Source organism: Mirounga leonina, unplaced genomic scaffold (genome assembly GCF_011800145.1).
Source record: "Mirounga leonina isolate KUSES-001 unplaced genomic scaffold, KU_Mleo_1.0 Mir_53, whole genome shotgun sequence".
Classification (NCBI taxonomy): Eukaryota; Metazoa; Chordata; class Mammalia; order Carnivora; family Phocidae; genus Mirounga; species Mirounga leonina.
In genome coordinates, this window is record NW_023270807.1 from 65325119 (window position 1) to 65350422 (window position 25304).

Consider the following 25304-nt stretch of genomic DNA (forward strand, 5'->3'; position numbering starts at 1 on the left):
GTGGATGGAACTGCAGGTGCAGAAATACAGAGGTATCAAAGTATAACTCAGTAGTCCCTATGATTGATATATAAGTTATTATTTCCTTAATTACTTAATATGTATTTTTAAGATTTTATTTATTTATTTGAGAGAGAGAGAGAAGCAGACTCTCCACTCAGTGCAGAGCCCAACTTGGGGCTCGATCCCAAGACCCTGAAATCATGACCTGAGCCGAAGGCAGACACTTAACCAACTGAGCCACCCAGGCACCTCATTAATATTCTTGAAGACATTCCTTGAACCACTACTATCAAAAAGAATGGTAACTATAGTTACAAAACAACTAATATTCTTACCTTAATATTGATTATAACATCAGGTTTCAAATTTAAATTTTTAATTAATTCTATTTGCTGCAAAGTAGTCATGGCATCCTGTGAAAGTGATGGTAGTTCAGTGATAATATAACCTGTTGAGTAAAATATAATTTTTAGAGTTTTATAATGTTATCAATATATGAGAGCATTTATTTGTTATTACTTTATAAAATGTCATTTGCTTATTGATGAATATTAATGAAGATCTTAAAATCTGTCAAATATTTTTAATTAATAGTTAAGTTTATTGCCACATGAAGCATAACAGTGAATAATGTTTTTCTGATCATAAATAAAATCACTGAGCTAGGAGGAGACATCTTTAAAAATTCCAAATCAATTTATTTTAAGCACATGAGGTGTCTAGGGAAGGAAATTCCATGCTAATAATTCTTTGAGCGTTAGGAAAGCCGTAAAGGTATATTATAGGGGGTGTATAGTATATTATTTTCTTTCTAAAGCTAATGTTTTATAATAGAATATGTACATACATAATGTTTATATATAAAACACCCATGTTCTCCCCATACAGTTTAAAAAACAGAACATTATCAATATGATTTTGGCTTAGCACATTGGCTTGCATCCCCACCCAAAAACCTAAATCTTATCATTGAAATTCATCCCATTTGTCATCATCACATTAATTTCTTTAATATATTTCTTTGATTATGTCACTCTCTTGCTTGAGAAAATTTTCTCTTATTAATAAAGTCTCAGTTCCCTCAGAATTAAGGACTTCAATTTTTCTGCTATTTTTAATAGGACCTTTTTTCTTGAAAGAACTGACAAATTATGGTTATTCAGTTTTGGATATTTGGCAGACATTTTATAAAAAGTGAGTGGAGTGAGCTGGTCACTTCAAGGACAACCACTGAATAGTATTTGTTGCCAATGATAAAATTCAAGCAAAAATTCAAATTTTAGAAAATGTTTATCTACTGCCATAAGCTTAACAACTTCCCAATTTTTAAAACTTTTCTTGATGAAATTGGTGGTGAAATTAATAAAAGTGATTTTTTGACAGTGTATAATGAAAAGTGTCAACATTTGGAAAACTTAGCACAACTTAGTCAGTATTTTCCAAAATAACTACTGCATGGTGCCTGCAAATCATGCATGGGTCAAAGATCCAGTCCAAGTTCAAGATAGACAAATGGATTTTAATTAACAGAGTTTGAAAAGTTCTTGATGTGGTTTCAGATTCTATAATGCAAATAACCTTTAAGAAAGTCCTCCTTGGTGAGTTTTAATGTAGGATCAAGGATAGTCACAATTATTCTAAAGGCTATTAAAATATACTTTCCCTTTCTAACTACATATCTGTGTGAAGCTGGATTTTCCTCATATGTTTCAATAAAAACAATATATTGCAACAGATTGAGCAGAAGGAGATATGAGAATCCAGTTGGGTCTTCTCTTAAGCCAGATATTAAAGAGATTTGCAAAAATAAAATTATTTTTGAATAAAATATGCTATTAATGTGAACATGTGATGGTTTTGTTATGATTTTTAAACAAATATTTTAAATATTTCTTAGTTCTAATTTCTAATATGATGATATCTAATATATGATAGACATAACCCAAGTAAGCAAAAGCTCTTTTGGGACCTCAACAATTTTTATAAGTATATAGGAGTCTTGAGACTAAAAAGTTTGAGAACTGCTATCCTATGCAATGTCTAGAATAGTATGATTAAAAAAGGTATTAAGCATCTGTTGATAGATGAATAAATGAATGTGCCTAATAAGCCAATCTCAAAATCCTCTCTTAAGAACATGCTTATCACATGCTTATTATTATGTTTTTTAGTTTACAAAAGCAGACCAACAACTACCATAGTAATCCAAAATCTCATCAAATCCTTAGGCATTTCTCCTAAGATATTTGAAACACTTCACTTTCTGCTAACTATGTGTTGGATGCTATCCAGAGAAGCAATCCTAAGTAGGTATAACTTCAAAAGGCAAAAAGGAAGACCTATTTTCTTTGGTTTTGGGAATGTGAGCTATAATCACATGATTCTCTCCTGTCTTGCTATAATCTTTAGTTTACAACTCAGCTTACTCATCTGCTTTTGCTGTTGTGTCTCAAAGATTTTGAAGTAGTGGTGATATCCTAAGGCATCCGTTCTATTCAAGGTTCCTTAAGTGAACCCAACACCCCCTGGCAAAAATTTAGCCACTGCACGCATTGGCACGGTCTCGGGAACTGGGCCAGACCTTCCTCTACTTGCCACCCCTGCTGCTCTAGCTTTTTGTTTCCCTGGCTTCCTACTTCCCTAGTTCGGTTTGGAGCCTGTTGTTAAATTATTCTCCATTTGATTAACAACCTTATTGGAAACTTGTCAAGACTTTGGGACAGGATGGCTGGCATTAACCCCCTGGTCTGACACATTTTAAGGGTGAGTACTGTGGTGAGGGGGCCTAGCCCTAGACTGAACTCAACCCTTGCCCAGCTCAGCCCTCCTGATTTGACATTTCCAGAGGCCATCAGTCTCCAGAGTTCATGCTTTCCCCTTCCAAGCAACAGGGGATTACACAATACCTCCCCTTCATTCCCTGTGCTGGCAGCACTGCCCACCATCTGTGTATTACAAAGGGATGACAGAAGGATGTTTGGCTCTCTGTGTGCACCCTGTAGATTACTGCAATCACTGCTACTACCTGGACAGCTTATCAGGCATTTCAAGTACAACTGTTTGTAGGTATCATAAACCTCAGGCATACATGTATATTGGAATGAGTTTAAAACTTGGTCTCTTTCCTAGTGGAAGCAGCAGAAGAGTGGGTTGTTTCCATGGGGTCTGGTTCTCACCTGATAGGCCAATATTTGGGCTGCCTGAATTTTCTGAGTGACAAGTTTTAGGGCCTTACTCATTGAGAGGTGGCCAGTATCATCACACCCAGACCCTAGGAATGTATCTATGGAAGAGATGTGGGAGAGTGGAAGAGCTTAGTTCTCTAGACTCAATTGTGGATACTCACAAGGATACTTCTTTGTAGACATATCAGAGCTGCCAAGCCCACTGCCAATTTCTCTAACCCCAGAGACATGTGTGAATATGGAAGCAGAGAGGAGGACTTCCCCTCTCTGTCCCATATCTCCTTGACACCATTATCAAGCCCCTACCCTCAATGCTGAAGACGGAAGAATGGTAGACCTCCTGCCACTCCTTGCTGCGAGGCTTTGTATGTACTATCATTGGCAGAGTAGATATGCTGCAGGCTAGTATTCAGCCTGCATCACCCCCACCAGGGAAAAACTTAAATACTGTCCATATGACTACCCAGGGGTAGCTACTTGGCCCATGCCATCACTTTGCCCCCACTTCCTGGTACAGCAGAATGAATTCCTATTTCCACAAAACTGAAGATGGCATGCTACTGCTTTCAGACTGAAGTGATGAGAGATTCAGAAATATCAGGTAGCTTATGTCCATCCAGCCCTAATATGTACCTGACCTCATGCCAGCCTGATTTGAGAGGACACACTGGTGACCAGTGACTTACGAGACTATCCACAATGTGATACGCCGGGGGCAGGGAATGCCCAGACTAGGGCTGTCCATCATTACTGGAGAAAGTGAGTTTTTTGGAATCTAGAAACAGGAAGCAGAGAGGGGCTTCTCAGGATGCCCAGGCATTGGCTCTACCTTTTTCTCCTGGGTAAAGATGCAGTTCATGGAAGCTGATTTGGGCCAAAGGCCAACACAGCATGACAGGTTGTGAATGAAAGGATTGTAATTACAGATTGTGTAAGTTATTTCTAAATAGTGATACCAAGTTTCAACTGTAAAAAGGCTCTGGTACAGAAAAAAATTAAGATTGAATTTGGCAATATTCTGTTGTGCAGTGTGCCCAGCAGCACACATCTGTCTTTAGGGATTTTAGAGTCATCAATTACCCAGCCTCACCCAGACCGGACCCAAGTTAATATCCTGATTTGAAAGCTCATCACTTCCAATTTTGCTTCTACCATCCACCAGGCTGGTGAGTAGGACCAGACATCAGAAAGACTCCTTGCCGAGCAAAGACTTTTAAACTGCATTTAGCAGGGTGCTAGGTTCCATAGAAATTCCTTTGAGGATGCTATAGAATAGGTGAAGGGAATTTGGGCAGAAGGGGTTCTAGGTCCCGTCCCACTATAGCCTTTAAATAAGCCCAGTTGTGCATGCCTAAAACACAGCCATGCAATTGCATGCTAATAGTGTGGCCCTCAGACTCAAGAAATCATTTATACTGCTTTTCCTCTGCCAGCTCCCAGAACAAGCACCAGTGTACAGCAAGTCTAGGGGAAAGAGGAATACATTAAATGATACGAGGGGATGCCAGTCAGCAAAATCCAAAATGCAGGAAATTCTTAAACACAAATAACTTGTTTTTTCAACAAAGAGAACACAAGATGATAGAAGGAGGTAGAGGGAATTTATAGATTAAAAGGGACTTGAGACATACCAGTCAATTGCTATATGTGACACCTGGTTGGATCCTTCCCAAAAAAACCCCCCCAAAACAAAAAAACAAACAACAACAACACACATACAAACAAAACAACCCCCCCCCAAAACAAAACAAAACAAAAAAACCAAAACCCAAAGATCAGCTAGAAAAAAAAAAAATAAACAAGGCAAATAATGAAATCTGACCACGGAATGGTCAGTAGATGATTTACTATTAATTTAGTAGGTATGATAATGTAATGTGATACTAGGTTTAAAAATAGTCCTTATCTTTTTGAGATATATACTAAAACATTTACAGATGAACTGATATGAAATGAATTAGCTTCAAAATAAAGTAGGTTGGGGGAGGGATGTGGGCAGGAGTTCACATAAAACATTAGTCAGGAGCTGTCATTGAAGCTGGGTGAGGGACACATGGGGGGAGTTTTATATCACTTTCTTTACTTTTGTTTGAAATCTTCCACAAGAAGAAGTTAAAAAGATTCCTGAACATCATGAATGGCATAGCTGAGTGGGTTTATTTTTTCATTATTTTTTCTCTTTTTGCCAATATTCATCATTTATACCATCTTTTTGTGGGTAAATTACTCTAATTTTTACAAGAGGTAAGGGGAGACGAAGTATAAACAAGAAGATATTTGCCTGCCTTTCTGTATATATGCTTCAGTTTCTTTCTTCTTTTTTTTAAAGATTTTATTTATTTGACAGAGAGAGACACAATGAGAGAGGGAACACAAGCAGGGGGAGTGGGAGAGGGAGAAGCAGGCTTCCCGCTGAGCAGGGAGCCCAATGTGAAGGCAGACGCTTAATGACTGAGCCACCCCATGCTTCAGTTTCAATCACTTCACTTTTGGAGGTCATTTATTGACCTATGTTGGAATTCTGTCATCGTCTTTTTTACCTTTTTACTCATTTAACCTCCCACATTCTGGATATTTTCCCAAGCTCATCTTCTTCATCACTGATCAATAGATAGACTGATGTGTAGACAAAGTGTATATATATATATATATATATATATATATATATATATATATATACACACACACACACACACACACACAACATATATAATGGAGAGAGGATATTTATCTATATGTGGATGGACAGATGTAGTTTGTTCTATATATCATCTATATGTAGAGAAATCTTTCTACCTATAGATACGATACAGACATAGTTTGCAGTGATGTCTGCTTTTGCTACTTCCATTATTGATTTGCTTTGGCAATCATGGTTTTTACTTTACTGCATTTTATTTTTATCCCTATATTCTTAATAGTCACAATGTCCTCTCTTAACTTACTAAGGATACAAAGCAGCTTGCTAAGTTTTTCTTCTTTCATTCAATAAATCTATTTCAGGTGGATGATTTTCTCCCCAGCACATCTTTCTTCCTCTTCTTTCTTTTGCAAATGTCATAGGATTTGCTCTTTTCTATTTGGTCATTCTGGAGCTTCAGTAGCCTTTGTCTTGAGAAATTAGGCCCCAAACCCCTGCTCAGCATCTGCTTGAGTGCAGGGAGATTTCTTGGGTCCAGAGTGAGAGGGTAGACTGGGTGAACAGACTGAAGCCGGCCAATATCTGCAGCCAGAGGGTCAGCTGGTGCCATTCAAGAAATTCCTGCCTTATAAGTGTGGATTGATTCAGAGAAGACTAGCCACGGACAGGACTCAGTAATAAAACCCGGAGTGAATGAGAAAGCAGTCAGCAGAGATTGTTAGCACTGTGAGAAGGACCACAGCAGAGTGTTGATGCTTTTGCTGGATAATACAGTGCTCAAAGAAGATTGAACCATTTAAATTTATTTATTTATTTACAAATGTAGAATCTGAAGAATAAAAGGAAGTAAACAAGCAAATAAAAATATCTAAGCTGCTTAACTGAATTCAGGCTCTGGAATTCCCACATCAGGGCAAAGGAAAGAGCAACTCCGAAAATTATGTGTGCCTCAGCTAAAGCACAAGTTTTAAGGCTGCTTTGATAGCCACCGATTTATAAAAATAAACATACCAAAGTGAGAAACTTCCAGGGAGTTGAGCTTCTCCAACATTAGCTTTATGACAAGTTCATCTGGAATGCTTTGTCCACTGAGCAGTATTGATTGCAACTAAGAACCAAAAAAGATAGTGTATATTAGTGTATATATATCTGTGACACAGAGCTTATTTTTTTTTTAATCATAATAATTTTGAAACTTAGATTTACCATAACTCCTGTTTCAGTTTCCCTGGCAATCTGTTCTTCCAAAACTGGTAAAACTAGAATATGAATTCAAAATATTAGCACAAACTGCTATTAGAATTGCCAAATTAAGAAACATATTTGTTTTATAATGGTAACAAAGATTAATATTTGCATAGAACTTTAAGAGTTTACAAAACATATTTATACACACATTATGTCGTTTAAGCCTAACCAAAGCATGAGGCAGCAGAATGTATTCCACAGAGAACTTGTCTCTGCCACTTGCTAGCTAAAAGATCTTGGGGAAGCTAACTACTTAAATACCTCTGGGCCTTGCATGCTCATGCCCTGTATAGTATGCAAGAGAATGTGAGGATGAAATGACATTGTGTACGCGACAGTGACTGGGAAATTGTAAAGTGTCACTCAAAAGTATACACTAAGTATTATTAGTCCAGATACTTTTATAACCACAGAGTTATATCCAGAGCTCACTAATTTTGCACTCTGATTATATAAAAGGAAAGTATGTGTCAAGAAATGTAAAAATAGATAAACACTGATTAGAAAAAGGGGGCTTGAGGCTGGAATTCCAATGATTTGTTTCTTTTTAAGAGGGAATATTCCATCCCTTATGGAAGACATCCTGGGACAGAAATGACAGGAGCAAGACCTACGGGAGAACTCAGGAACTGAATTATGTCCCTCGCTGCTAGTAATCTATGATTGGTCTCCCCAAAATTGTACCAGATTGCAATTTCACTAACAGCACATGGAATCCTCATGTCATAACATTCTTGCCAAAAATGATTACAGAAACTTTAAAGATTCTTTGTCAGTTTGATAGGTAAATATGGATCAGTGTTATTTTAATTAGCATTTCTTCGAATAACCATTTCTTTGAATAACAACTTTTCTCTTACATTTGTCTATTTTTTTATTTCTACTTTTATGAATTGCCAACTCATTCTTTTGCTTATTTTTCTATTAGGACAAAAATAGTTTTATTGATTAAAAGAATACTTTATATAAAGTTAGTAGTCCTCATATACTGCAAAGAATGCAAAGCAAAATAATAAAAAATAAAATTTATCATTGAAAATAATCAAGTCTTGGGGCACCTGGGTGGCTCAGTAGGTTAAGCATCTGCCTTCGGCTCAGGTCATGATCCCAGGACCCCGGGATTGAGCCCCGCATCCAGCTCCCTGCTCAGTGGGGAACCTGGTTCTCCCTCTCCCTCTGCCCTTCCCCGCTCCCGCCTTGAGCTCTCCCTCTCAAATAAATAAAATCTTAAAAAAAAATAATTAAGTCTTAAAAAATGCTCTCAAGAACAGCTGTGAGAGTTTCTTCTCTTTTCATCTTTCATAGGGAGATTCCCAAAACACACATGTCCCCAGTAGTTCTAAATGAGGGTATTAGAGAATTGGAGGCAATAGAATGAAGTCAAAGACATTTCATAAACCCTCCTAACTTCTATGAACAAAACTAGGACTAACTGAAAGGCAAAAATATGCCTGATGCTATTTTGAAGATAACATTCACTAGGTTGGTAGTGATGTGTGATAAAGTAATTATAGCGAAATGTTAATCACAGAATCTAGATGATATATTCTTTACATTTTATAAAGTTTTTATAATAAAATATTGGGAGGAAAGAGTAAAATTTACCTTCTACACGAATACATTTCCATGCCTGTGTTATTTGATGAGCTAAAGTTGTCTTCCCAACCCCCTTAAAAAGAAAGATGTTATTTAAAACCCACAGGCATTTGCCAGTGAAACAGATATTCTCATTTTAAGAGACTCTATTGATGGTTACAATACATGAATATTATCAAGTAAATTTTTTGTCCACAAAATAAATGAACAGCAGACTCTAGATATTTATAGCTTAATTTTTCTCGACTCATTGTCACATTTGCCACATTTTTGAAGTGATTTAAATAACATTTTTTAAATAGCCCTGAAACCAGGCAGGTACTGTCCTCTTTTGATTGTCAAATTTTGTAACTTGAATACGTATCATTGTGATTATATTGAAATCCATCACTTTATCTCTTTCCTAAAGTTTTTAGTCATGAATGTTTTGACAGACTTCCACTTAGTAACTTCCAAGAACAAAAAATTCTTACTTAATGGACATCTTTGAAAAGTATCATATTTTCAAGACAAAAGATTACTTTAATGTAGTAATATTTGCACCTGATTGATCTCACTGTTGACTTTTATTTTGAACACTTTTTAATTCAAATTCAATTAATTAACATATAATGTATTTTTTGTTTCAGGGGTACAGGTCTGTGATTCATCAGTCTTATATAATACGCAGTGCTCATTATATCACATGCCCTCCTTAATGTCCATCACTCAGTTACCCCATCCGTCCACCCCCCTCCCCTCCAGCAACCCTAAGTTTGTTTCCTATGATTAAGAGTCTCTTATGGTTTGTCTCCCTCTCTGGTTTCGTCTTGTTTTATTTTTTCCACTCTTCCCCTATGATCCTCTGTTTTGTTTCTTAAATTCCACATATCAGTGAGATCATATAATTGTCTTTCTCTGACTGACTTATTTCGCTTAGCATAATACCCTCTAGTTCCATCCATGTTCACTGTTGACTTTTAAAACTCTATTATATGTTAAGAAACATAATGAAAGTTACTGGAACCATTTCTTGGTACCTGTCCCAGGGTCTATATAAAATTAAATCGAGGGTGGGATCCAGCTCTTAGTCTCTGCTGTTCTGGAGAGGATCTTTAATTCACCAGCTCAGGCTCTAATGCTAACTACCAACTAGTTCAATGGCTGAAAATACCTCTCGTTTAGAGGTCCTTACTAGAAATGCCTAGAAAAGCAGGCTATCTTATATCTCCATTTTTGGTTTCTTTTTATTTTGTAGAAAGACAATACATAGGTCTGCGAACACACTGTGGGCAAAGGTGAGGCACATTGCCTCTCAGTACCTTCAGATATTAATGGGAGAGCCCCAGTTTGTCTCTATAGTGTCCTTTCTTCACATACCCAGGGAACCTCATAACAAATTTCACAGAAAGTTTTATAAGCAAATTATGTTTGGAATAACCTTGGATCATAGACTACTAACAATTGTCATGGTGCAATGCTTTGATGAGTTCTATTTCTTCATAATATAAAAACAAAGATAAGTACAATGTAGGTTCCTTTTCAATTATAGTGTACAAGACAAGATAAACTTAGGAACTTACAACCAATATTATATCAGTTTTTAAGTCATACAATGAAAGCCTAACACTCGAAAAAATTAGCACATTATGTGGTTTTCTTTCTTGTATGGTAACATAATATTATGACTTTAAAAATAAAAATTATAGTAAATAATAAGTTAGAAAAGATAACTTACTGGTTTCCCAAATATAACAAAGCAAACAGGTTTAGACAGCAAAAAGTTATATTCAGCTTCATCTTCATTAAATATATCCGCAAAAGGATGCTCTTCTGTCTTCTCTTGAGAATTCATAATATAAACTACTACAATAAGAAAGAGTAAAATTGTTAGTGACTAATTTAGCTGGAAGAAGCCAGCAGGTGAAGGAATATGAGAATATCCTGAGAATTTACTTAGCCTAGAAGCCATTACACATCACTAAATACAAAGATTTTGCCGATATTCACAAGTAAGTTAAACTTATCTATTAAAACAATAATAGGCTCTTAGTTTGAGACAAAAAGCAAAATGAGCTATATGTTGTACAAAAGACAGCTAAAACGAAGTGTTTCTGCAAGATTAATTAAGATAAAAGTACATATATACATACATAAACATGTATGTTATGATGTGTGTATTCGATTAAAGATCAAATTAAATATGCTATATATATACATACACATATGTTATACAGACACATATATATGTGTGTATGTGCACATGTGTAGGGACTGACTACTAATGGCTCTAACAGAAATCTGAATGGAAATTAGAAAATATGTAAAACTGAAAAAAAATGAACATACATAACAAAACTTAGAAGATGTAGCTAAAGTAATATTTAGAAACCTTAAGTATTTACATTAGAACCAAAGAAACTCTGAAAAGTACATGAGATAAGCTCAGCACTTTTAAGATGTTGGGGGAAAAAAAGCAGGAAAAATAGAAAAATATATTTTAAAAGTTAATAAAATAGAAAACAAACATATATAGAGAGGGTCACCAAAGCTAAATAGTGGTATTTGAAAAAAAAGTATAAATAGAAAACTGTCAAGATTGATCAAGAAGATAGAAGGCACAATTAAACAATTTTAGAAGTGTGGTTTCTTATATCTTAAAATTAAGATTTTGTTGTTTTTTATTTCTGTCATTAATCAGAGAATGTTCTCCATGGTAGACTAATTTTTTGAAATTTGTTGAGGTTTGCTTTATGGCCTAGTACATTGTAGTTTTTTAAAAGATCCCTGATTCCTTGAAAAGGATATGTGATTTATGTTTTTTTGATGTAGTGTTCTTTAAATGAGGTTTACATCAAGTTTGTGAATTTTATCGGTTAAATCTTCCATAATGCCTACTGATTTATTGTCTACTTGATCAAACAATATTAGACACAGAAAGGAGGAAGGACTACAGAGTAACAAAACTACAGATATAATATAGATAAGGCGAGGATATCATAAAGCTATCCCAAATAAATTTGAAAATTTAAACAAAATTGATAAATTCCTAGAAAAATCAGCTTCTCAGGAAAAAAAAGAGAAAACCTGAGTGGTTCTATAACTATAAGGGAACTGAGTAACTAAAAATCTTCCCACAAAAGAAACCATATGGTTTTTTGAAGAGCTCCAAGTCTTAGAATCTTACACTCTTTCAGAGAAAAGATAAAGTGGAGACTTCTTACATCAGATTATCGGTCTTATATAACCTTTACCTAAATTAGAGAATAGTGTGAAAAAGCAAAATGATGTACCAATTTCATTCATGAACAAGATTTACAAAATCCTAATATTAGCTAATTGAATCCAGCAATATATAACAAGATAACATCATGACCAAGTTGGGCTTTCCCCAGGAATTCAAGGCTGGCTTAATATGAGAAAATAATTTTTTTTTCATTTTTAAAGATTATTTATTTATTTATTTGACAGAGAGAGACACGGCAAGAGAGGGAATGAGAAATTAATTTATCATATTAAAATAAAAGAGAAAAACTGTATGATTGTCTTAATAGATGTAGAAAAAGTATGAGACAATCAACACCCTTTAATGATTAATAAAGGATAAATCTCTTAGCAACTAGGAATAGAAGGGAATTTCTTTAACCTGATAAAAGGTGTTAACAAAAGACAAACATTACATTTAATGATTAAATATTAAAAATGTTCTTTTCAGGTCATGACAAGACAAAAGAAAGAAAACTGTAATTATTCCCAGTTGATATGATTGTCTACATAGGAAACTAATATATCACAGATAAATTTTGAGAATTAATCTGATAATCCAATTTGCTGGATTCAAAATTATACAAAATTCAGTTGCATTTCTATACAGCATGAATTGCTAAAAAATGTAACTAAAGATAAAAAGACTTCTCTTTGCAGCAAAATAATAAAGCAACCAGGATTAAATATTATAAAAGATATATAAACCCTTTATGGAAAAATTACAAAATCTTATGAAATGACTTTAATAAGCAGACTTCAAAAATGGAACAAAACTATGTCCCAGTGGTCTGGGACACTGTTCATGGAACAATGAAAATGGATTACGGGGGCTATATGCTTCCCGGTAAATGGGATATGATTATATTTCTCTGTGGAATTTAAGAATAATCAAATGGGCTCAATATACCAATATTACTTTAAGATGTCATTATGAAACAAGACATTGTAAGAATTACTACTAGTATATTAAAAAGATTGAGATGAAAACTTCATGACAAAAGAACTAAAATTTCAAGTTATTTTTAGTACCAAAAAAATAAGTAATGCTACTATAAAATGTAGTTATAAAGGAGACAATGCATCTAAACCTTTTAGAGAGATGGTACATTTATCAAAGAATATTAAGTACACTAAAACCAGGGCCCTAAGGCCTGGGATGGAACATTTAGGTGGATGTCTAAGTACTTTGAACCCCATGATTATCTGTGTTAGGAAACTAGGCATGAGTGATAGGAGGATGGACCTTGGACATCCTGACAGAGAGCCCCAACTGAGGACTGCCCAGGGACCATCCACTCCACCCATTTAGCAGTCCGTTTGCAGTTACAACATCTCAGCAGGGGAAGAGTTAAGTTTGTTGTGCTTATTGCACTTGTGCAGAAAGTAGCCTCTTGTCCTTATTTAACCTACGCCTCTAGAATAGCAGAATATGGAGTAGGGTGTGAAAGGCTCACAGAGGGGACATGTTAGATGGATTTGTTAAATGAGGACATGTTAAATGAGGTGAGGGAATGCATTTGGGATGGCCAGAGGATACTCCCTTCTTTAAGGCTACAAGGAATGAACTAGTAAGGAGGCACTAGTATCATTAATAAGCTCAGTGGTGACTATCCTTTGTAGGCCAGGATTGGAGGTAGGAGAAAGGCTGCTATGATACTGCGGTCCCATGTTTCAGTGGGGATGAGAAGGTCTGGGAGAGCAGAGGTCAGATGGCAGCACTTAACTATCAGAAGCAAAATAGGTGTAATTACTAGAATGGGCAGCAAGTCCAGAATGGCAACAAGCAAGACCCACAGAGATCTGTGGTGACGGCTGATAAGCCACAGAATTTCTAGGGGTGAAACAGATGAGCAGTCAGCAAAAATGCTGATGAACTTACATTTCTAAAAATGACAAAGGGCAAGTGAATCAAAGGCTGATGTCAGCAGCCACAGTGGAAAATCATGATTCCTTGCCTAGCTCTTAGCTCCAAAGCCCATTTATTGAAGGGGAGGCAAGGAGCCCTCGAGAATAGACCCTACAACACCTAACAAGTATTCACAATAGGGATTCCCAAATCCTTCTCCAAGAGAACCTACAACCATTAACTGGGAAAATACACACTGAGGAAATGGGACTATCCTCCTCTTTCCAAGTCAATAGGACACAGGGTCTGAGCTGACACCAACACCAGTGGATTCAAAATGCCATCATGGCCCCCTGTAGGAGTGAAAGCAAATGGAGAACCAGTAATAAATGGGAGTCTTGGCTCAAGTCTATCCTATAGTACAGGGTCTGCAGAATCACTTCATGGTTATTTTCCTGGTCCCTGAGTTCATAATGGGGATTGCAGCTGGTAAAACCTTCACAGTGGTTCCCTGCCTATGGAGTAAGAGCCAATGTGGTAGAAAAGCCAAGTGGAAGGTCATGAAATTGCTTACCTGCTCCTTGGCCCCTAGGCCAGATAAATAAGAGTAAATCATTCTGAATGAATGAAATGGAAAGGTACTACCCAAAACTATTTAAAAGATGCATAGCCCTGCTTAATTCTCCAGTGTGGCTTTTTGAAAAAACAAGATAGATCATGACAAATGATGGTGGACTACTGAAAACTTAACCAAGGGATAGCCCCATTTGTAACTGCTGTGCAGATGAGATCTTTACTAGCTGGACACAGCTTCTTGTACTTGGTATGTAGTTATTCATCTGGCAAATGTGTTGTGTTTTTTTAAATCCCTGTCAGAATAGAAGATTAGAAGCAGTTTGCATTCACTTGAACAGTCAGCAAGGGACATTCAGTTTTACACAAGGACTCTCCCATGTCTGTAGCAAATATAGTACCAAGGGGTCTTGTTGATCTACAATACTGGGTGAGCAGGAAGTGGCAAGTGTTCTGGATGCCTTCATAGGACACACGAGCAGCAGAAAGTGGAAGATATATTTACAAAGATTTAAAGGCCTGTTACTTTGGTGAGGTTTTAAAAGGCCAGTGGTCTGGGTCATTCCGAGATATTCTCTCCAAGGTAAAGGACAAGTTATTGTACCTCACGCATTCTACCTCTGAAAGAAGAGGGGCAGTATTTTGTAAGTCTCTAGTTTTGGAAGATAGCACGTAGCACACTTGGGGATACTTTCTGATCCATTTAATAGGTGACTTGGAAAGCTATCAGTTTTGAGTGAAGCTCAGAGCAAGAGAGCTCTGCAGCAGTTTTAGTGTATGATACCAGAGGCCTGCTTCTTGGGCCTTATACCTGGCCAGATCCCATGATGCAATAGGGAGGTACTTAGAGTACGTAAGAATACTTCTGGAGTCTTAGCAAAGCCACGACAGAAACCTCTCATGTAGATCACTGCTGTCTGTAGCAGAGAACCATTCCCCGTTCAAGAAGCAGCTCTTGGTAATGCTCTGGGCTCTGGGAGAGAATGAATGCCTGGCCATGGGACATCAGGTGACTATGGAACTGGAAGTGCCCATCATGAGCTGAGTATGTCAGATCAAGTCCTCAAGTTGAGCAGGCATAGCAGCAATCCACCAAATGATAAAAATGGAACACTTCCAAGTGTTCAGTTCCAAGCAGGCCTGGAGAGTACAAATAAGTTTCATAAATAAGCAGCCCAGAACACATGTCGCCTATCTCTTGCTCACCAATGTCTCTCTTTCAGCTCACACCTCATATGGAATTCCCTAAGAACAGCTGATAGAAAATTTTAAAAAATCATAGATGCATCATGATATATTGGTGCAAGCTGTAAATGGAATGCTTCCAAACTTTAATCCCACTCGGGGGTAGCCGTGAATGATGATGATTAGGGAAAATCCTCCTTGTGGGCAAAGATTTTTTTTTTTTTAAGATTTTATTTATTTATTTGAGAGAGGGAGTGAGAAAGAGAGAGAGAGAGCACAAGTGGAGGGAGGGAGAGGGAGCAGCAGACTCCCCACTGAGCAGGGAGACCGATGTAGGGCTCCATCCCAAGACCCTGAGATCATGACCTGAGCCGAAGGCAGACACTTAACCAACTGAGCCACCCAGGCACCCCTGTGGGCAGAGATATGAGCAGTATTCCTAGGTCCTCCATTTGGAGGATAATACTGAGTGGTGTGGTCAAGGGCCTGAGAGGAGCAAGACTGAAAGACAAGAGAAAAAGTTCTGGGGAAGATGTATGTGAATGAAACTATGAGAGGGGTGTACAAACACACTCTATGGTAACCCCTAACAAGTCACACCCTGTGTGATTATTCCCTTCTCTTACGTGCAGATGGAATCTGTGACTTGCTTCTAAATCTAGTGAAAATGTTAGAAATATTATTCTCATGATTACATTATATTACATAAGATCCCATTTAGTATACTGGAGAGACTTCCTGGTTGGCTTTGAATTAAGCTGCCATGTTGTCAAATGACTGCATGGCAAGGAACAGTGGGTGGCGTCCAGTCACTGAGAGCAGCTCCTGGATAACAGCCAGGAAGAAAAGTGGGACCTCAGTCCTACAACCACAAAAGATGAATTTTGCCAACAATCTAAATGAGCTTGGAAGCCAGTTCTTCCCTAGTCAAGCTTCCAGATGAAAATGCAGCTCAGCCAACACCTTGACTGCAGCACTGTGAGACCCTGAGTGGAGGACCCAGCTCAGCTATGCCATGGAAACTTGAGATAATATATGCATGTTTTAAGCTGCTAAATTTGTGGTAATTTTGTTATGTCACATAGAAAATAAATATAAGTGGACACAAAATATGTGGATTTTTGTGTCTCACAAAGCAGGATGATTATCCAGTAAATGCCAGCCATTGTTTATCCTTGTCACCTCAGTGCTTCCAAAATGGGCTCATGAATGGAGGAGGCATGATAGTGGGGATGGAGGCAATGGGCTCATCAGGCTGATTTAGCCACTTCTACCACTGAACACATCACCTGTCTGCAGCAGAGACTGAGGCTAAGCCCTCTAATACGGTATATCCATTCAGTGACAAACTGATTACATGGGACCCCTTCACCTTGGGTAGGGCAGCAGGTGACATGTGTCCCTAGTATGGGTGTGCCTTCCCTACCCACAATGCCTTGGCCAGCACCACTATCTGAGGGTTTGGAGTGTGTCTCATCTATCACAATGAGATCCATATAATATTGCCTTGGATCAAAGGACCTTCTTTATAGTAAAGGAGATATGATAAGAAGGTTCCACTGATTCTACTACATACAACTTCATCCAGAAGTTGCTGGTCTGACAGAATGTTGGAATGGCCTCTTAAAGGTACAATTAAAGCTCTGTTTGGGATCACGTGGGATTGAGATACTACTTCAAGATGAGAAATATGCTTTGAAGCAAGGGTTAGGAATGGTCCCTCCTACCATCACTCTCAGTGATTGACATGAGGAATTTGTATCACCTTTCCTCATGACTTCAGGCTCTGCTGGACTGGAGGTCCTGGCTTTAATTGATGGGAGAGAGATGCTTCTATCAGAGGATCCCCTTAGTTAGGTTTCACTAAACCTAAAACTGCTGCCTGGTCATCTGTGGCTCCACATGCCCATAAGGAGTTACTGCACTGGCAGCTGAGGATAGGGTTGCTGCTACATACTTGGAGGAGGGAGATGTATGTCTGAACTCAGGGATTTCTCTAAGACACCTCTTGTAATTCTAGCAAGCACAACCTGACAAAGACAGGGTAACAAGAGGCTTACACCCCTCAGGGATGAAGGCTGGTTACCCTACCGGGAAAACAACCGAGACCAGCAGAAGTGCTGGCCAACAGTAAGAGAAATCTAGAATGGGTGGTAGAGGACGGAAGTGATGAATTATCAGTTACAGACCTAGGATTAATTGCAGTAGTGGATTCTGTAGCTTGTCCCACTAATCATCTTTTAGTAAGTCCTTTTCTTTTAGAAACTGGGACCAGCCACCACCGTGAAGAATCGGTGAGCGGATGGTGTGAACTTAATGTGGGGGCAGGGTAGATATGAGTAGTGCAAAGGTTGGAATGTAGCAGATGCTATGAGTACCCATAACCACTTGACATGTACCTTTTCCATGCATGGCCAGCCTGACTTCCAAAGGCTAGCATGTGTGACTCTTTGCCTAAGGGCTCTTTCCAGCTGCCATACCTAGTTGGCCTGAGCACAGGGCAGACTGGAAGTTCCAGGAAATTAATGTTCTGCCATAGCAGGCCTCAGACAATAACTGATGGGAGTTGGTGAATAAATGCCCCAGCTCTTTTGCCCTTAAGAGAGAATTACTCTGAGACATACATCTCAGGATAATCCAGTGAATTCAGCCCACAGAGAAATTTGCTTATAATATTCCCTTGATCAGCTTCCTTCTGCTCACTGATGTTGTTTCCTGGGATTACTTCCCATATAAAGCACTTGCCCTCGAATTTTTGTCTCAGGATCTGCTTTTGGGGGAAACCAACAAAGACAGAGTTCAAATGGAAGTGCTTTATTACAGTACGATATAATAATTGAAAGCTAAATATTGGAAACCAGAAGTCTACAGATATTATAAGAGTTGTTATCCTAAATAAAAACATAGTGCAAGTATTTAATGCTTATATTCAGAAGAATTGGTTTCCATTATGAAACAAAACAGAACCCAATATTCTTCCCAGTTGAAAGATCCAGGTCCACGTGAAATGCCAGAACTGACGTGACGAGCTTTCTAATTCTCAATAAAGGTAGGGCTAAACTATGAAAGAAAAATTAAAATACTAAATAAACATTTATTTTTTAAAAATTTGGTAATCTCTCAATTTTAAATTTACAATATGATCTCTAACATCTCCTTGTTGTGTAACATACCCTCGAACATCACATTACGTTATGCGTTTATACTATAATTCAATAGAATTTTTTAAAGTTCCCTCACATTTTCAGCTGTTGGGAAACCTCCAGCAGTGGGTTCTGTGGTTTACAGGCGGCCCCTCTCCTGGGAAACCTAGTAACTTCTGCTGTGGCGACGCCTTATACTCTCCGAGTAGGTGCTCAGTAAATACTCGCGGAATGAAGACATGAGTCGTTGGAAGGGAAAGTGGCTTTAAAAGTCCTTTTCCGAGAGATCCCGAAGTTCAGTTTTGTAAGAAAAGGAACTGGTCTGGGGTCCCCGCAGGAGGTGAGGCTCCCTTCAGCTGATACAAAAGGCGTCAGGGCGGGGGGCTACGACCCCTACTTACCCCGCCGCAGCAGAGTCGTCAGGAGCCCACAGGACCCCACTCGCCGGCCGCAGCAACCGCCTCCCGTGCTCTCGGTCTGTGGACCGGTTGCCGAGGGAATCCCTGGCGGGGCTTCGCGCAGGGCCTCTTGGGGGACCCGGCCTCGTGAGGCGGGGCTGTCATTCATCCATTTTTAAAAATTTTACGTATTCACTTTTGCACTTAACTTTGTATTGATAACACATTCCTTTTCACAGATATAGAAGGTGACGATTAGAGACGGTATGTACACTTCCCACTCCTGTTCACATACATCAAATGGAAGAAACCTTATTTTAACCCACAATTGCCCGTCTCCAAAGCCAGTGCCGCACCACAGGGCGCACACTTGGCAGTCCATTTGTAGAATTTACAAATGGCCAGTCTCCGCCACAAATACGTGGCAAAGTCCAAAATGTCCAACTTCAGGTGATTTTTTTTTTAAAAAGGTGATTTTTAAAAATTCCTTGAACCCCACAGCCTCAGAACAATATGCATTTTGTTGACTCTTACAAGGGTTAAAATGGATAACAAAGAGATGCATGGGGGGAAAAACCGACACTCAGGGAAGGGCTATCAGATATGTTTCTAGGAAAATAAGGGCAGAAATAGGCAGAGAAAAAAAGACCAACTTCTATTGGATCTATCTACAACTCGGAGAACCGCTTCAAAAGAAGCAATCCAGTCGCAAATTGTCCCCCTTTTCTAAAAAGCGGGATCAGACAAAGCGAGAGCCTAAACTAACCACGCGACTTTTCCTCCGCCCAGTTTTTCTCTTGCCCTCACCAAAAATGGCGCCCTTCGCTTCCTCCCCAGGCAGCACGCAGGTTCTTGGAGCCTCTACACGACCTCTCTACGGTATATCCTCCAGCCCCGCCCCCGACGTGCCCGGGGCGGGGCTTGCCTGGAGGTGGGGAGCAGGGATCCGGAAGCACCTGAGCTGTACCCGGTCTTCTGTATGCTTAGTGTCCAAGTGGTGTTTTCTGGCTGGATCTAGTGTCGGGGGTCTGAGGTGTCTTATCTCCGGGCCTCCTGGGGCTGTGTGGAGGCTGCCGCACCCTGGGCCGCGGCCTGGTGCCCTGTCGTGGGAGCCCCAACTTCCTCCTGCCATGCCCGCGGCCGCCGCCCCCATCATCAGCTCGGTCCAGAAGCTGGTTCTGTATGAAACCAGAGCTGTAAGTTCCCGGCGCCGCGGGGCACAGTGGGGCGCGCGCGGGAGGACGGTGGCAGCATCCTCCTCCCTGGGTCCCTAACCCCAGTCTTGGGCATATGTCTGAGGGGGCTTCGCCTTGTCATCGCACCCAGGGCACTGCTGCTCTTGCTTGTACATGTTTCCACTTATAAGCCACGGTTGGAACACACTGGAAACAGGTGCTTGTGGTATCTCAGAAACTGTTTATGAAGTTCTGAACGAGTTACTGGATTCTTTTAAAAAACTTTCAGAAAGTCTGTTAGTGTTTTGCAGTTCTATACTTACAGTACAGGCAAGGGTATGAAAAAATATTTTTGACCTTTGAATGGGTAATATGTGTGTTTTCCTATTCCATGGCATACCAGTCACTATGAGTTGATGTTAATTATGTGCACTTTTATTGCTAAAATACTTGGTTCTCTTTATTTGAAAGGAAAACTTACTTTGTTTAAAGACATTTGTTTGGATAACATTATTTTGCTTTTCACTTGACTTTTTAACAACACTTTTTGTTTGTTTTATTACTTCGAGTGGCCATGTAAACAGGAGTAGAAAAAGATCAGTTTTTGGGTTTAGAGTCTAGGTCCCTAAGATTTAATGGAATAGTGTTTATAGAAGTACATACTTTGTCATTTGTGTGGTTGGAAAATAAAGTATAACTTTTCTGAGTTGAGGTAACAGTGATGTTAGGAGCTGTGTTTAAAATTGCACTTCATGGTAATAGGATTGCATATGCCAGAAACCTCCCTATTGTGCTGTAGAGTGTTTTATAAGGCATATTCAATGGAACTTGGGTTGTCTTCCATTAGATAAAGTAGGTACTTAACAGTTTCTTGGTTATAACATGGTTCTAATAGCACATTTGCCTTGGGTCACAATTAGGGGAGAAACATTATTGACTCTAAATTAATTTTGTTGGCAACTTCATTTGATTGGATCCAGACCAAAAGATGAAATTATCTAATATTCATAGATTCTTCAGTTGTTCTGTGAGAAGAGTCATACAGAAGTATTTTGACATTTAAATAAAACCTTCTGCTTTCTGTACAGTGTGCTGGTAAATGTCCCTGTAGGAAACATAAATACTATACTTAAAACACAGAAACTTCAGCTCCTTAATAAGCTGGCTGAGATGTTAGTGCTTTTTGAAAGCACAAATTGTATTATAGGGCTCTTCTCAGAAACCTTCAGTAGCCCCCATTTGAGGGGAGTAGATTCTGAATCTCTTATTTTGGCATTCAAAGCCATATATGATTTGTCCAAAACCTGTCTGGTCTTATATCTAATTTAATATCAATTCAACAAATATTTACTGAGGATTAACTCTGTGCCTTTATGTGCCTTATTCTGCAGCAAAACTATCTTGCTTTCAGTTCCTTATACCTACCCAGAGTATTTTCTGGAGCGCTGTCTTTGTAAAGTCCCACCCTTCCTTCTCCTGTCACAACCTGCTAGTCCTCACAGCACAGATCTGGTACAGTGCCTTGCAAACAGTAGGCTTCCAATAGATGCTGGTTGAGAGTGTCTAACATGAAGAGATGTGTGTTCTGGAACTTGGTTGTTACCCCTTTTGGTCATCTAAGGAATGGAAACTAACTCCAGCCAGCTTAGAGATAAAAGATTGAGTTTATCAGAAGGATGCTGGAGGAGCCCTTGCATGGAATCACCGGAAGAGCCTAACTCCCTAGCTTCTGGAAAGGCAGAGTTGGAGGACCCACTCAGAGTGCTGCCAAGGGCATACCATAGGTACTAGGAGAAGGAATCTGATTGACTCAGCTATGATTGGGAATCTGCCAAAGTCTGGTAGTACTGACTTTGTTTCAAGGAATGGTTGGACCAGGGCAACCACCCTGAGAAATGTCTGCTGCATATAATCTTTGAACCTCAGTTTCCTCATCAGTAAAAGTATGTGACTCTTCTTTTTTATATTTTTGACTTAAAAATTTAAGCAGAAAGATTTATTTGAGTAATAAGCTCAAAGTTTAAGGGACATAGATAATTCAGAAAAAAGGCATAAAATTCCTGACAACTAAGTAGATCCTAGGAATTAAAAAAAAAAAAAACTGTAGCAGGTTTTATTAATGAGAAGAATAGCTAGTGCCTATGGAACTTCTATGCCAGCCACTGGTCAAAGAACTCAACATATATTTTATTATTTAATCCTCATAAAACCTCGAAGAAGTAAATCCTGGTACTACTACTATGACTACTATTCACTATCATTCAGTGAAGAAAAGAATGAGGCAGAGAGGACAGTGCTATTGAGAGTGTGGGCTGATACCTGGTGCCAGGCATAGATAGTTCATAACTGGACTGGGACAGATTACATTTAGAAACTGAGAGTCAGTGGTTAGAAACTTTTATGGCTATTTGACAGAGTAATTGTATTCCTGATGAACCAAATAATTTAGAACATTGAGCTTGTGGTTTGTGTGTCTTTGGGTTTTTTGTTTTTAGCTTTTTTATTATGGAAATTTTGAACAAATACAAAATAAACATCTATCACCAGCTCCAAAATTACCTTTATTTTTTTAAGAAGATTTATTTATTTTTGAGACAGAGACAGAGACAGAGAGACAGAGCACTGCAGGGGAAGGGGCAGAGGGAGAGGGTGAGTCCTAAGCAGAGCCCATGCTGAGTGCAGAGCCCAATGCCGGGCTTGATCTCAAGACCCCTAGATCACCACCTGAGCTGAAACCAAGAGTCAGACACTCAACCAACTGTGCCACCCAGGTGCCCCTAAAATTACCTTTATTAGCTGTAACTCGTTCCACTCCCCACCCACCACTTATTTTATAAGGTTCTTTTTCTTTAAAATTTAGATAAATTGAAATGCACAAATCTAAGCTGTAAAATTTGGACAGAAAGTATACACGTATGTTAACCATACCCCTGTTTGCCCCAGAAAGTTGCGTTGCATCCCTGTCCGGTCAATTGCCCCCTTTTCCTTACTGACAACTAATATTCTTTCCTTTTTAACCTTAGATTAGATATGCCTATTGAAAAATTTCATATGGGTGGATTTATACAGTACATACTCTGTTGAGTCTAGCTTTTCTTGCTCAGCATGTCTTTGAAGTTCATCCATATTGTATCAGTAGTTTGTTCCTTTTTATTATTGAGTAGTAGTCCATTGTATACATATTCCACAGTTGGTTTATCCATTTTCCCTATTGATTCAGACTTGTTTCCACATTTAGGCTGTTGTCAGGACAGCTGTGCACAGTCTTGAACAAGTCTGTTTGTGGACGTAACTTTTCATTTCTTTTGGTAAATACCTAAGAATGAAATTGCTAGTCACAGAGGTGATGATAGGTGGTTACAACAGCAAGGGATGAAAATCTTCATTGCTCCATATCCTTGCCAGCATTTCGTGTTGTTAGTCTTCTTAGCTTTAGTTATTCTCGTGCCTGTATAGTGGTATCTCATTATGGTTTTGATTTGCATTCCGCTAATGACTGATGATATTGAGCATCTTTTCATGTGCTTATTGGCCATTTTTATATCTTCCTTTGTGAAGTGTCAAAGTCTTTTGCCCACTTAAAAATAATTGGGCTGTTTGTCTTTTTATTTTTGATTTGTAGTTTTTTATATATTCTGGAATCAAGTCCTTTGTGATATATGTTTTGTGAATATTTTCTTGCAGTCAGTGACTTGCCTACTCCATTTTCTTAATTTTTTTTCAGCATTACTGTGATATAACTGACAAAATTGTAGGGTATTTAAAGTGATCTTTTGATGAGCTAAAGTTTTTCATTTCAATGAAGTTGAATTTATTGTTTTTCTTTTGTGTTTGTTGCTTTCTGTGTCCTAAGAAATCTTTACCCACTCCCAGAGCACAAAGATATTTTCCTATGGTTTCTCTGAAAGATTTATACTTTTAACTTTTACATTTAGAGGTGAGTTTTACATTAAAATAATTTTGTATGTGGTTATATTACTTATCTATTGTGGTGTAACAAATTAGTCCGAAACTTAGTGACTTCAGACAACAATAAATATTTAATATTTCACAGTTTCAGTAGGTCAGGAGTCTGGGAGTTATTATATATATAACCACTCAGGACTTAGCTGAGTGGTTCTGGCTCAGGGTCTCATGAAGTTGCAGTTAAGATGTCATCCAGGCTACAATCATCTGAAGGCTTGACTGGGCCAGAGGATTTACTTCCAAGATAGCTCACTTCACATGCTTGGCAGGTTGAGCTGGTTGTTGATTAGAGGCTTCAGTTTCTCACCTCATGGACATTTCCACAGGACTCCTTTAGTGTCTTTATGATGCGGTAGCTGGATTTGTTTGCCCAGACAGGGTGTTCTAAAAAAGAAGGATGTTCTGTCCTAAGAAAGATGATGCTACAGTGTCTTTTGTGACTTAGCCTCAGGATTCACACTCCATCATTTCCACAATTTCTGTTGGTTATGCTGGTCAGCTCTGTTTAGTGGGAGAGGACTATGTAAGGGCATGAATACCAGGAGATGAGAATCATTAAGGATTCTTGGAGGCTGGCAGCCACAGGGCTTGAGGTTCCATACATCAGTTGTCCAGCCTCATTTATTGAAAAGGTCACTCTTTCTTTATTGAATTCCTTTGGTACTCTTGTAAAAAATTAGTTGGATAAATGTGAGTTGATTCTATTTTGTTCTGTTGATCAGTTTATTTTTCTTTATGGCATTACCACCTTGTCTTTATTATTACAACTTGATAATAAGTCTTGAAATCAGGAAGTATAAGTTTTCCAACTTTATTCTTTCCCAAAGTTGTTTTTGCTACTCTAGATCATATGCATTTACATATGAATTTTACAATCAGCTTGTCAATTTCTCATAAGCCTATTGGGATTGTGATTTGGGTTTCATTGAATTTATAGATCCATTTGGGGAGAACTGAATCTTAGTAACATTGAATCTTTTTTGAAATTATGAGATTATTATTTTAATTGAAATATTTCTATAAATTAAAATTATTTATTTAAAATGAAGATTTATTAATATTTGAATTAGTAAGATATTTCAAATTTGTATAATTCAAG

At 38.3% G+C, this 25304-nt stretch overlaps 2 protein-coding genes across 6 annotated transcripts in view; one reads left to right on the forward strand and one right to left on the reverse strand.

Annotated features, from left to right (window-relative positions):
- Positions 1–19702, reverse strand: part of AK9 (adenylate kinase 9) — a 129607-nt gene extending 109905 nt beyond the window's left edge. Inside the window, exons 1-6 of the mRNA XM_034991444.1 lie at positions 19068–19702; positions 10391–10518; positions 8683–8746; positions 7036–7088; positions 6841–6937; positions 339–451 (exon numbers count right to left, since the gene is read on the reverse strand). Of these exons, the coding sequence (XP_034847335.1) occupies positions 339–451; positions 6841–6937; positions 7036–7088; positions 8683–8746; positions 10391–10518; positions 19068–19233 (621 nt within the window). The 5' untranslated portion in view covers positions 19234–19702. The remainder of the gene's footprint in view (positions 1–338; positions 452–6840; positions 6938–7035; positions 7089–8682; positions 8747–10390; positions 10519–19067) is intronic.
- Positions 19703–19989: 287 nt separating this feature from the next.
- The window catches only part of FIG4 (FIG4 phosphoinositide 5-phosphatase), a 128594-nt gene continuing 123279 nt past the window's right edge, over positions 19990–25304 (forward strand). For all 5 annotated transcript variants that reach the window (XM_034991791.1, XM_034991793.1, XM_034991792.1 and 2 more), the window contains exon 1: positions 19990–20260. In XM_034991791.1, coding sequence (XP_034847682.1) covers positions 20195–20260 — 66 coding nt within the window. In that variant the 5' untranslated portion in view covers positions 19990–20194. The remainder of the gene's footprint in view (positions 20261–25304) is intronic.